The 14843-nt window shown below is 29.7% G+C and overlaps 1 protein-coding gene and 1 long non-coding RNA gene across 2 annotated transcripts; both read left to right on the forward strand.

The window, feature by feature from the left end:
* The first annotated feature begins 401 nt into the window (after positions 1 to 401).
* LOC133038686 (uncharacterized) lies at positions 402 to 4530 on the forward strand. The gene is made up of 3 exons (XM_061116829.1): positions 402 to 1029; positions 1135 to 1204; positions 2096 to 4530. Exon 3 carries the CDS (start codon positions 3319 to 3321, stop codon positions 4204 to 4206), a length of 888 nt encoding a protein of 295 aa, XP_060972812.1. The 5' UTR covers positions 402 to 1029; positions 1135 to 1204; positions 2096 to 3318; the 3' UTR covers positions 4207 to 4530.
* A 1881-nt stretch (positions 4531 to 6411) lies between these two features.
* LOC133038687 (uncharacterized) lies at positions 6412 to 8506 on the forward strand. Its single transcript, XR_009688178.1, has 3 exons — positions 6412 to 7032; positions 7136 to 7205; positions 8098 to 8506. It is a non-coding gene; the product is annotated as an uncharacterized LOC133038687 (long non-coding RNA).
* The last annotated feature ends 6337 nt before the right edge of the window (positions 8507 to 14843 follow it).

Here is a 14843-nt window from a genome sequence, read left to right on the forward strand (position 1 = left end):
AAATACATTATTATTGTTTACATATGTCTTTTATTAAAGTGGTAACAATTTTAATTTATTGGGCCTTATATTTTTCTTCTTATAAATCTAATAAGTTATGTTAGTATTACTATGTTATTATTGGGCTATAATTGATTAGTTAAATAAAGTTGTAATTAAATAAGTATAAGTTTAGCATTAAAAAGAATCTTATTATTTTGAGTTTATTGAAGTCAACGTGCAACAATAGGAAAAAATAAAAAAATAAAAAAAAAATAGGACTTAATTAATTTAGATATAGTTAGTGAAGTTAGGAGAATACTTGGTATAATTCTTATATTAATAATATTTTATTAGATTGGAGAGAGAGTAGTTTCATGCGTGCTATTTTTTTTTTTTTGGTAATGCATGAACTACATATATATATATATATATGAGACCTATTCCCACTAGCTATGTGTAAATGAGATGAGAAGGGAATTTATAAAAAATTTATTTGTTTTACTCTACACGTGGATACTAGGTGGAGGACATGATTGGAAAAGTTTAAAGATTTAGCCATAGAATTGTGTGAGGACTTAGGTTCGGCTCAACTAAAACCCATTTTCATGGAATAGTATCAACTCTTTTGACCGAGTAATAAGGTGGGATTGAGGGGTTTAGTTATTTATTTAAATACTTGTTATGTGAAGCACGGTTAGTGCTGGAGTTAGTGGGTAAGAGACCTAGGCCTATAAATAGAGAGCTTTTGCTCACTTATTCATTTCACTCAAATAGTCAAATAGCTATCCGGTATATTCTTCTTCCATTTTCCTCTACACTGAAGTGATTTTATTCTATCTTTTACAGTCAAACACTTGTTTCTCCAAGAGCCAAATAGTCCTACACACCATCATAATTACTAGAAGCTTTAAACATCAACAACCTCTCTTAAACATCACCATCATTCTTCCATACATTTATATATTTCCTTCATCATATCGGCATCACCATTACCACTATTTTCACATTCAAATTTTAGTGCTCTGCTAGTTTTCTTTGGAAATTAAGGTATCATCTTATAATTTTACATTTGTAGATTCAAGGTTTAAAATTTCATATATATATATATATATACCATTATGATAAATCCTAATTAATAAGTATGAAATTTAGGTTTTTCGTAAGACAATTATTTCTCAAGAATCACTCTCTTTGCAATCAAGGCTAGGACTCCACATTCGAGGTAAGGAAATTAAGTAGAAAAACTTAAGTTTTCTGTATGTAATAACATTCATAGGAAGAGTGGGAATAGTAAAAGAGAAGTTAACTAAGGTCTTCTGCCTGACTCTTTATTGTTTGTTATTTAATGTACTGTATAATGTATATTTAAATAATATGTTTATAAGATTCATGTTATTTATGTATGTTTACAGTATTAGAGCATGGCCATTGCTAAAGGTATATATTTAAATAATATGTTTATAAGATTCATGTTATTTAAGTATGTATGTAAATAGTGTGTTTATAAGATTCACATTATTTAAACTAGTTATGTTGTTTGGATAATGGACGGTACAATGGATTCGCATTATTTAAACAATGATATGATTATGATAGAGTTATGATATGATTATGATATAGTTATGATATGATTATTATGTAGTTATGATATGGTTATGATATGATTATGACTTAATTATGATAGGATTTATGATATGCTATTTAAATAATGTATAGTAGTTAAACATTATTTAAATTAGATTTATTGTAGATTATGTGACATGGTTTGACTGAGAAGATAATGGTTAAATGCTTGACTGTTGGGTCTATATGGTAGATAGGGGGCCATCTAGTAGTGGGTACGATTTTACTGAACCCATTCTCCGCCATTTAGTCTAATAGTTCGAGTTTATTTGCCAAAGTCGAACTCCGGCATAACCATTATTATGTGATTTAGCTTAGAAACTAGTGAATAGTTAATAGTGATAAGATTAAGCTTATATGTAATGCTATGTGTCTAAATATGTGCATCTGAGTTTTAGTTATATGTTTTTCTTTTATTTTATTTGACTACGTGACAAGCATTTCCTTACTGAGTTTAGTAGCTCACCCTTATCAAACTTACCATGTGCAGATTAAGGTTCTAAAACTTAGAGAGCTGGTGGCAAGTGAGACCTTGGAGGCTTGTGTGTGTGTACTCGCTGAGGACCATATAACTGAGGGTGGTCTAGGGCACGCTCCATTTATTTTATTTAGTGTTATTAAATTAATGTCGCAGTTATTTTTATTTATTAATTATTATGTCTTTTAAGTCCAAACTGAGCTCAAATATGAAATATTTTATGTTTATAAGTAAAAGCGACATTATAGTTTTTCCGCATTTTAACGCTTGTAACTAAATTAGTAATTTATGAAAAAGTTCGGGCGTTACAGTTTGGTATCAGAGCCACAGTTATATTGGTCCCGAACGTTCTCACGAGTTACACATATCGGCTAAAAAGGTTCCACTGGCTACCAAGTAAGTATCATTGTTGCATGATTGTATTTTATGTGCATTTTAGTAATTCCAGAAGTTCTTTTTATTTTATTTTCAGAGCCCTAGAACCAACTAAGCACCAACATCATGAGACCAGAGCAAGTAGAGCACATTGTTGGGCATATTAAGGCCTTAAAGAGAGTTCCTAAGACCCCACCCATGCTGGAAGAAAACAAGGTCTTTCATAGAATTAACAAAATACATGAGGGTATGGATAAGATAATAGATCGTTGGAATTGTTTATTGAAGTCACATGAGAAGTACATAGCCTTGATGCACGCTCTCAACATGCCACAAGTCCAACATAGTCTAAGAGCAAATTGGGAACATCTAGGGTATGTCGGGGTAGATGAGGCCGAAAGATATGACCTACTCATGATCAACTTAGTGGATCAATATCAAATTACCGACACCATTTATCACCCTGATGGCTCTAAAGAAGAAATATATCATCGACCCAATAATGCTGTTAGGTCTGAATTCCTTCAAAAGTTACCAATTTCATCAAACTTGGTGTACCTAGAACTCGACTATGTAGATTTGACAGAAGATATGTTAGAGGAAGGGTCAGACATAGAAGAGTAGAAAAGTCAAGTTGCTTTTTATTCTATGTGTTTATTTTTTTTATGTAATAAGGAGTGTTAGTATGGCTCCACTTTAGTTAGGAGTTTTAGTGTAACTCCTTTAGCTTGTTATCTTTTGGAATTTATAAATAAATAAAGAGGTTTTATTTTATTTATAAAGATTTATATAAATATATATCTACTTATATTAAGTCTTACTGAATAGTTAAAGAAATTTTTTTTTCAGATATAGGAGATATGTCTCTTAGAATTAAGGCGTCAAACGATACAGTACTTGCAGAAATAAAAAATATTTTGTCACTTAAGATCGAAAATATCCGCCACGAAGAGGATAAGATTCTTAGAGCTCTACGAGAGGTCATCGCAATTAATGAAGAAATTAAAAGAGTAGTAGAGGTGAGGGGAGCCTTAATCAAATCACGAGAAAAGTTTCTAGTGCTAAGGGCTGCTTTGTCACATGTCCCCGAACTTCTTTACTATATCGATGAAGTCTGGCACCGTGTCTCAAATCTTGGCGACGCAATTAGATACGCAGCATTCATATGTGAGCTGACGCTTGACTTCCACAACTTCATTTTCGAAAAGACTTATATTGTGGAAACAAACGACATGGAAGAAGAACGCGTCAAGAACATACGATATAAGCTAAGTGACGACAGTGTGGAGGACATAACAGAATCTGTGAACGTAACAACTGAACGAGATTTGGAAGAATCAGAAATGCCAGACTATTTTGAAGTGACAGCAGAAATGTTGGAACTTGAACTAAAAAGCCCACCTCAAATAGAAGCAGAGAAAATAGTAGAAATAATAGAGATTCCCTCAGATGAAGAATCCAAAGATGAGGAAATGCCAGAAGGTCCCAATGAGCCAGATTATTCCCCAATACCGAAGAGCAAGGACTTAGATCTACCCGCAACAACCAACATCCATGAACCAGAAGATGACATACCTGACTATCATTTTGAAGTAGAAATTGATGAGTCAGACTCTGAATCCGAGGATGTGCCAGCACCAATTTCAACAGATGTGGAAATGGAAACAAACTTCGAGGAACACCCAGAAGAGGACCTACAAGAAGACCCTGAAGGATCTGAAGCCGAGTCATGCGTGGAGGACGAATAATAGTCTCTTTCAATTTGTCAAATTTTATCCAAAGAAGATATTTTTGTTCCTATAATCTAGTGATATGTAACTAGAGATTTAGTACTCTTTTAAGTAAATAAAAATTTATTTTCCTTCAATCAAATTCTTCTTTTATGACCAAAATAACTCCCTACAAAATTAACAAGGAAGACGGTTTGCCTCTACTTAGGAATCTACTTTTTAATAAAGCAATGTTAATTCTTAAATCGGGAAGAAATACTCAAACTAGACACCAAGAGCAAGAAGTACCAATGAGTGTGACATCTGAAGTAGTACTCAAACACCGGGGGACTAGAAATTTGGTCTTAAAATTATTCAATGCCGGGGGATGGTGTGAGTGCTCAAAAAAAAAAAAAATAATAGGTGGAGGAATTCGTTGTTGATGATGTTTTCCGTACTCCAACATGTGGAAGGATGTTAAGGATACTTAAATACGACCCCAAACTGAGTTTAGAAGACTCGACTAAGCGGAGGATTAGAAGATCAAAGCTATTGGTTCAAAGAGCGGCTTTCAAAAAAAAAATGCTTATTTTTTTTATACAGAACTTGTGGTTGATCCTACAAGCGTGATAGTATTCAAGAGCTGTCGGCGCACAAAGACCGAAGAGAGACTGAAAGCTTCCTTGACCTAATATGTAGTAGCCTACACATTGACGAACCTCAAGGACAGTATGAAACAAAGGATATGGATAGAATTTGTAACCAGAAAAGTATCTATGTTAGTGTTGCTACTCGAAGGCAAGGAGAAAACGTACTGCAATGGAAACTTAAGGTCGAGAGAATGATGCAAGCACCACCTACACCACACTAGATGCATCCACGATTAGTTGTAAAATAGTACAATGATTAGGTAAAGGATGGATGAGTATTCAGAAAGTGGCAATTGGATTTGTTATTTGACGTCCTACATGCCAGCACGTAAGAGCGAAGCATTAAAAACTAATGAAAACGATACGATCCTTGTATTCCTAAAGAAGGTGACCTCGATCTGAGTTTTAGTATATTTTCAAGTGTTAGGTCAGATACGAACCTTTAGTGAACTGGAGGAAGTCATGTAAACTAGCAGAAGTATCATCCAGGAAGTAGCCAAAGTGACGTACTCGTGTATAAGAGTCATCATTCCGTGGGTGTAAGGACCTAATAGAGGCTTGAAGCAAGGATGTTACAAATGGTATACTTCCTGGTAAGTTAGAGTAAATGCTTGTAAGGTACCACCTATAAGTGGGTAAAAAGTTTCAAGAATGGTAGACAAGGTACGACAGAGTATGCATGACGCTCTAACGGATGGAGAAAAATGAGGATGTAACAATGATAAGAGGTGACCTTATGTTCTTAAAGTTCAATTTAAATAGAAATATTATGCAGGGTACGTAAAGCCTGAGATATTTAGGTCCACCTGCTATAGCAGATATGTGTAACAGAATTTCACATTTTAATGTGGCGAAGGTAGGTATCCTATCCCACACACATGTTTAAGTACGAGAATTTCAAACTACAATAGGACAAGAGTTATATAACACGCTGGTATGCGTGATAAAAAGGGGAACTAAAGTATAAGAGTAAACCCCTATATATGGTCCTGTAGAGTGAAAATTCTAGTAGAGCAACGTGAGAGTTGGGAAAGAACATGAAGAAATGATACCCCAACTACATGTAGATAAGTAAATTTCGAGGACGAAATTCCTGTAAGGAGGGTAGATTGTAATAACCAAAAATATTCAGGCATTATTTTGGTATGATAGTCTAAATATCTCGATGTGGAAGTAATGATTGCATAAAATACATTATTATTGTTTACATATGTCTTTTATTAAAGTGGTAACAATTTTAATTTATTGGGCCTTATATTTTTCTTCTTATAAATCTAATAAGTTATGTTAGTATTACTATGTTATTATTGGGCTATAATTGATTAGTTAAATAAAGTTGTAATTAAATAAGTATAAGTTTAGCATTAAAAAGAATCTTATTATTTTGAGTTTATTGAAGTCAACGTGCAACAATAGGAAAAAATAAAAAAATAAAAAAAAAATAGGACTTAATTAATTTAGATATAGTTAGTGAAGTTAGGAGAATACTTGGTATAATTCTTATATTAATAATATTTTATTAGATTGGAGAGAGAGTAGTTTCATGCGTGCTATTTTTTTTTTTTTTGGTAATGCATGAACTACATATATATATATATATGAGACCTATTCCCACTAGCTATGTGTAAATGAGATGAGAAGGGAATTTATAAAAAATTTATTTGTTTTACTCTACACGTGGATACTAGGTGGAGGACATGATTGGAAAAGTTTAAAGATTTAGCCATAGAATTGTGTGAGGACTTAGGTTCGGCTCAACTAAAACCCATTTTCATGGAATAGTATCAACTCTTTTGACCGAGTAATAAGGTGGGATTGAGGGGTTTAGTTATTTATTTAAATACTTGTTATGTGAAGCACGGTTAGTGCTGGAGTTAGTGGGTAAGAGACCTAGGCCTATAAATAGAGAGCTTTTGCTCACTTATTCATTTCACTCAAATAGTCAAATAGCTATCCGGTATATTCTTCTTCCATTTTCCTCTACACTGAAGTGATTTTATTCTATCTTTTACAGTCAAACACTTGTTTCTCCAAGAGCCAAATAGTCCTACACACCATCATAATTACTAGAAGCTTTAAACATCAACAACCTCTCTTAAACATCACCATCATTCTTCCATACATTTATATATTTCCTTCATCATATCGGCATCACCATTACCACTATTTTCACATTCAAATTTTAGTGCTCTGCTAGTTTTCTTTGGAAATTAAGGTATCATCTTATAATTTTACATTTGTAGATTCAAGGTTTAAAATTTCATATATATATATATATACCATTATGATAAATCCTAATTAATAAGTATGAAATTTAGGTTTTTCGTAAGACAATTATTTCTCAAGAATCACTCTCTTTGCAATCAAGGCTAGGACTCCACATTCGAGGTAAGGAAATTAAGTAGAAAAACTTAAGTTTTCTGTATGTAATAACATTCATAGGAAGAGTGGGAATAGTAAAAGAGAAGTTAACTAAGGTCTTCTGCCTGACTCTTTATTGTTTGTTATTTAATGTACTGTATAATGTATATTTAAATAATATGTTTATAAGATTCATGTTATTTATGTATGTTTACAGTATTAGAGCATGGCCATTGCTAAAGGTATATATTTAAATAATATGTTTATAAGATTCATGTTATTTAAGTATGTATGTAAATAGTGTGTTTATAAGATTCACATTATTTAAACTAGTTATGTTGTTTGGATAATGGACGGTACAATGGATTCGCATTATTTAAACAATGATATGATTATGATAGAGTTATGATATGATTATGATATAGTTATGATATGATTATTATGTAGTTATGATATGGTTATGATATGATTATGACTTAATTATGATAGGATTTATGATATGCTATTTAAATAATGTATAGTAGTTAAACATTATTTAAATTAGATTTATTGTAGATTATGTGACATGGTTTGACTGAGAAGATAATGGTTAAATGCTTGACTGTTGGGTCTATATGGTAGATAGGGGGCCATCTAGTAGTGGGTACGATTTTACTGAACCCAGCCCTCCGCCATTTAGTCTAATAGTTCGAGTTTATTTGCCAAAGTCGAACTCCGGCATAACCATTATTATGTGATTTAGCTTAGAAACTAGTGAATAGTTAATAGTGATAAGATTAAGCTTATATGTAATGCTATGTGTCTAAATATGTGCATCTGAGTTTTAGTTATATGTTTTTCTTTTATTTTATTTGACTACGTGACAAGCATTTCCTTACTGAGTTTAGTAGCTCACCCTTATCAAACTTACCATGTGCAGATTAAGGTTCTAAAACTTAGAGAGCTGGTGGCAAGTGAGACCTTGGAGGCTTGTGTGTGTGTACTCGCTGAGGACCATATAACTGAGGGTGGTCTAGGGCACGCTCCATTTATTTTATTTAGTGTTATTAAATTAATGTCGCAGTTATTTTTATTTATTAATTATTATGTCTTTTAAGTCCAAACTGAGCTCAAATATGAAATATTTTATGTTTATAAGTAAAAGCGACATTATAGTTTTTCCGCATTTTAACGCTTGTAACTAAATTAGTAATTTATGAAAAAGTTCGGGCGTTACAGACCAAACCCTATTTTGGTCATTGTAGACTGTTTTTCTTCATTTTTTTTTCCTTCAAAACTTGGCCCTTACGCTCCCACTTTAGCTGCATGTGATGCATATTAATTGGAGTATGTACTTTCACAATTATGGTATTTGGTGAATGGAAATCCTCACTCAATAATAGAGGAAATATAATATATATATAGATATATATCTTGTAATCATTCTATGGTACTTGAGAGTGGAGATTCTTTTGCTACTACCATGGGGAGTGTAACTAACCTAATCACTATCCCAATTTCTATTATTTGAGTTTATATATATTTTAATAAAAAAGACATAAGATGGAGATATGAACAAATTTGGTATTTGCTTCTAGAAAAAATTGATTTATATATAATATATTAATATATATACCTTAATATATTAGAATATGGGGAATCTAGAAAAGTACTCCTCATCCTCTTAATCAAGTTATCACTTTTTGAAAGTGTTTTTTATTATATATTTTCAACATCAATATAATATGGAAAAATTCTACACTGCACTATTTAAAGTTTTATCATATATTTTTTATTTATTTTAGTATTTAGAAGAATTTTATTAAAGTATGTTTATATATTTTTAATGAATACATTATAATTATATTATAGTTATTTAAAATATTAGGCTAAATTTTGAAAAATGAAAAAAAAAAATCAATACATCGAAAATAAGGTTTAAACAGTTTATTTTAACGTGCAATAAACTATTTGAACCCTACTTTTTCCATGTTAAATTTTTTCAAATCTTTCAAAATTTTACAGCGTAAATAACTATAACGTGAAAGATTATAAAAATAAATAAGGGGAATTACCTCATATACTATTTTTTTAACTTTTTTTTTTTTTTTAAATTTACGGTTTGGGTTTCTAAAGTGGTTGCAGCGCTAGTTGCAATAAGGGTTTTTATACGATTTTTTATTGCAATTTAGATTGTAGCGCTAGTTGCAATAGGAGTTTCTATGTAGAATTTCGTAAAAATGCAAAAAAAATTATTTTGAAGTGTAAAAATAAAAAAACCCTAAAAATAATGAACAAGAAATTATTTCAAATGTAAAAATAAATAAAGATACATAGATAAATCTATTTTAAAATGTGCATTGTAAAAAAATTCAATAATATAATTCTATATTGGTTTTGATATATATGATAATTTATGGTTGATATTTTTATGTCATGGCATCTTATCTTTTGACTGTAGTGGAATGTTTTGAATTTCTTGATTAGATGACAAATCACAACACATGCTCATGCTGCCCCCACCAAAGATTATTTCATGCTTTTTTTTTTTTGGATAAATTTTCAATGGACTCAATTGAAATGGGAACATTTTCAATTCTAAGGTTATTTTAAGTAATTCAATTCTAAGGCTATTTTAAGTAATTCAATTCTAAGGTCATTATTGCTTTATTTTTTAAAGGTCATTATTATGAACTCTAAATTACATGGTTTTTAGACACAATAATTATGTATAATCCATTAGTTGAAGAACCATATTTGGGAATCTCTTAAAACATGGTTTTTAGACACTAATGATGTAAAGAGTGTATTTATAATCTCAATAATTTATCTTTATATATTTTTTAATGGTTGCTATGATCTCATCTAGTAGTGTTTAGTGTTTTTTTTTTTTCTTCAAAACCTTGATTATCAATTCACATAATAATAAACAAATTAAAGTTGATTCACTATCAAAGCTAATTACTTCACCTTAGAAAGTGTGGTAGTACTAGAAAAGGAATGAGAGGAATGATTAGTATTGATTACTTGGGTATATATATAATGGCCCCAATAGAAGAAAGTTTTTTTTTTTTTAAATAAAATATGGATACTTTATTGGATATCATTTTGAATTACATTCAAAAGTGTAGCAGGGGCAGTATACTCCTTGTACGTACAATCAGCAAAAAAACAGAAGTTCTAGCTAGGTAGTGAGCTATACGATTTGCATATCGTTTGATAAAGCATAAATCGACATCACTTTAAGTTTGAAAGCAAAGTTTGACATTCAGTAACACAAAAACCAAAAACTGAGTTAAAAGAAATAGAGCTTATTAGAAGAAAGTTAATTAATAATTCTAGTTAATATATCGGTAAATTTTATTTTTAAACCTTATATTATGTAAAAATTATTAATTGGACTTTCTATTTTGTTAAATAATGTGTTTTTCAACATAGTACAAATAAGATCTCAAACTGATTTTTTTGTCAAAATAAAACATAATAATAACCCAATCTAGATGTATTATAACAAAACTTATTATATTTTTTATATATGTTCGTGCTAAGAATTATTGTCCAATTGATTATACTAAAAAAAAAATTGTCGAAAATTGAACTCAAAGTTCGATTTTTACTATTTTAGGAAATACAAATTTATTTTGTCATTTTTTTGGTAAATAAGTCAATTTTATTTCATCACTATAACAAATTTACATTAGACCCCATATTCAGTTAACCAAAGAACTAAAACTCACAAAATCTCACTATGTCCTTTGACTTAGATTCTCAAATCATATTTTGTTCTTTTCTCTTATTTTTAATATGTTTAGACCATAAATTCTGGTAATTACAATATGTTTAACAACTTAAATAAAATTTATTTATCATTTAATAAAATAAATAAATCAATTGATAATTTTTATAAAATACGGGATTTAACATAGTATTTTTCTTACGTATAATATAATAATGTGATATTGCTATACATATGAAGATATATAATTTAATATTGGATGATATATATGGGTCCCCAGTTTCTAAGAGCACTCCCAATAGATGAGTTAAAATAGCTTAATCTTTAAATTATAAAGAAAAAATTACAAAATTGAGCTTCCAATAAGTGAGGTAAACCTTAGAAATTTTACATATTTTTTAGCTCAATAAATAGTGCTTAGCTAAATGTAGAGATAACTATACATTGAGCTAAACATATTTAATATTATTTTTATTAACTTTTGTATATATGTGTAATATTATATGAATTATTAATATAAAATGAATAAAGTATTATATTAAAAATATTATAATTAAATGATATAGAAAAAATAGAGAAATTGATGTATGATATAATGTAAAAGTTTGAGGTAAAATCGATAAAATGAAGTTTTGGTGGTGTATTTTAAAAAATAGAGTAGAGAAACTGTTTCTTGTGTCATACCAAGTTAGATTCTGGTTTTCAATTAGAGTTTCAATATAAACAAACTTTATCACATCTAAAATGATATTTTCATTTTATTTTTGTCCTAATCGAAGATTCACAATATTTTTTGAGGCTATAATTGTACTTGAGGATTGAAATGATATTTATGCTTATGACACATCACTTGCAAAAATAATGGTCCAATTTTTCAAAGGAAATTATTAATATTGTTTTGTTCTCCTTATAGCTGACAAACAAGTTAGGTTAGCATTTTGGCTAGTTTTTTCTTCAAAATAAATAAATAAATAAATAGGTACTTATAATTTAGCTATTACATTGGGGAAAAAAAAAAGAAGACAGATGATAATGAAATAATTGAAAGAAAATTATCATGTCATGGGAATTAAAATCACTATTGTAACAAAAAAAATAAATCTTCACTATTTCTATAAAAAAAAAATTACTTTTAGTCACAATAAAATTTATAATTAAAAGTAAAAAATATTATGACTAAATATAAATTATCATTCATATGTTATCATTAAAAGTTCATGATTAAGAGTATTAATTACAAAAATTACAATTTATTTTAACCACAACACAATATTAATAACAAGTAATATTACTTTTTAGTAACAAATTATTTTTGTTGCGACTGAAAGTAGTTGCAAAAAGTTTATAGTGTAACTAAAAAGTTATTATTAAAAATAGTATTTTTAGTAGTGTTGATAATTTTATTTTTTTCTTTACATAAAAAAAACTAGATTTGATTTCATGCATGGAGGGTGAACTTGAGAGATTGACATATTCCTAAAACACAATATTTCTATAGGTGAACTCCAATAGTTTCCCTCAAAAAAAAAACTCCAATAGTAAATACTAAATCTAGTGTTGAACTAACACTAAAAATATAAAATTTTAACAATATTTTTTTTCTATTCCAACCACAAATTTAAAAATCACACAAAAATGTATAATTTTTATTATTTTATATATAATATAAATAATATATATTAAGAAAAATTAATTATTAAAAACTAAAAAAAAAATCAAAAATCAATTTTAGTGTGGTACTCTAAAGTGTCTCACTAATAATAGTATAATACTATAGACAAGTCCATATATATGATAATTTTTAGTGTTCCATTGGATTGATTTAAATTTTTAGTGTCTAGTTGAAAATTACCTTAAAATTAAAGGGCCTCAATGTTGGGTTTTATGCCCTAAATAAAACTCATTTCAATATAATCAAATTCACTTATTAATATAGATCAGAAATAACATTTAATGTTGCATGGTTCACATGATTTATTTTATGATTATATGTACATAATGTATAAATTCATCTGAAACCCTTTTCACATACTTGATCCTGTTTATTGTGTAGTCAACACATTGGAAAGTAAACATGACTATGTGAATAAAGTTTCCTAGATTTATCAGACACAGGGTTTTACTGATATGATAATCTACAACAGAGTTTACTTGCATTTGGAGAAATGCTATGTTCTTTCCAGCATTGGTTAAAGTAAAGCTCAGGTTGGATGCATGGAGTATGCATCGGAAGGGACCGATATTGAACTTTGACTTAGATTTATTAAACTTACTGTAATATCTATTCAAGTCAATATCGCCTAGTTGATCCTAGATCAAATGATTTTAATCCTGTTATGATTAGGCTCGATCTCGAGAGGCTATTCGTGTTCTTTGATTTGTTAGTTAAGCCTACTTTTGGGTCAGGGTGATACGTACATTTTGGGAACACGGTAGTGCAATTGAGTGGGAGCGCTAACATAAACATGGAATCTATAGTTTCTATCTGGCGAATAGTAAGTAAAGGATGATCTCCTTCGAGCTTGACCAAACGAAAATAAATGGTGGAGATCTCATTTCACATAAGCTGAAATATTATTTATACGGGGTTAAGTATTTTAAGGATTAAATACATTGTAGGGTGTAACGGTAATCTAATCCCTTTATAGTGTAGATCATTCATATAGAGGATCATTGATCAAATTAGGATTATAACAATGGATAACTAATGGTGTGTCTATATGGTGGAACATATAGAGCATTCTATATACTGAGAGTGCAATTCTAAGTTCTATGCGTGGATTCAACGAAGAATTAATAAGTCAGTGAATTTAGGTTATAAATTCTTGATCTGCTTATTGGAAGCTCGATTATATAGACCCATGGTCCCCCCACTAGTTGAGATAATATTGCTTGTAAGACTCATATAATTGGTTTTGACTAATCAATTATAATTCTCAAATTAGACTATGTCTATTTGTGAATTTTTCACTAAGTAAGAGCGAAATTGTAAAGAAAGAGTTTTAGGGGCATATTTGGTAATTATGATACTTTGTATGGTTCAATTAATAAATATGATAAATGACAATATTATTTAATAATTATTTATAGTTATTAAATAGTTAGAATTGGCATTTAAATGGTTGAATTTGAAAATTGGCGTTTTTGAGAAAATCAGATGCAGAAAAGATAAAACTGTAAAATTGCAAAAAGTGAGGCCTAAATCCACATTGCATGGCCGGCCACTTTTGTAGGGTTTTCCCTTTGATATTTTCATTATTTTAATGCCAAATAATTCAAACCTAACCCTAGTGGAATGCTATAAATAGATAGTGAAGGCTTCAGGAAATTTACACTTAAATTTTCTACTTTTTCATTCAGAAAAAACTGAGCCTCTCTCTCTCCCTATCTTTGGCCGACCACTCCCTCTCTCTCTTCTTCCTAAAGATTTCGAAATTTTTAGTGTTAGAGTAGTGCCCACACACAGCAAGTGATACCTCAATCGTAGTGAGGAAGATCGTGAAGAAAGACTTTCAGCAAGAAGGAGTTTCAGCACTAAAGAATCAGAGAAAGAGATCCAGATTCAGATATTGATAATGCTCTGCTACAGAAAGGAATCAAGGGCTAGATATCTGAACGGAAGGAGTCATATTATTCCGCTGCACCCAATGTAAGGTTTACTAAACTTTATATGTGTTTATTTCATCGTTTTAGAAAGTTCATATTTAGGGTGTTAATAAACATACTTGTGAGTAGATCTAAGATCCTGGTAAAATAATTTCCAACACTCAAATATATATATCATGCCTAAGAGATAATTTTGTAGACATTATGTCTTGTATCCAACTATATATAAAACAATAGTTGCTCAAAAACATAATTATATGAAGCAATATATATCATTGCATATAAGTTTATTTTATTATTTTTGAGCGATTCTTATTAAAGCTATAGCAAAAGTGGATATCTTT

The sequence above is a fragment of the Cannabis sativa genome, chromosome 6 (genome assembly GCF_029168945.1).
Source record: "Cannabis sativa cultivar Pink pepper isolate KNU-18-1 chromosome 6, ASM2916894v1, whole genome shotgun sequence".
NCBI classification, from domain to species: domain Eukaryota; kingdom Viridiplantae; phylum Streptophyta; class Magnoliopsida; order Rosales; family Cannabaceae; genus Cannabis; species Cannabis sativa.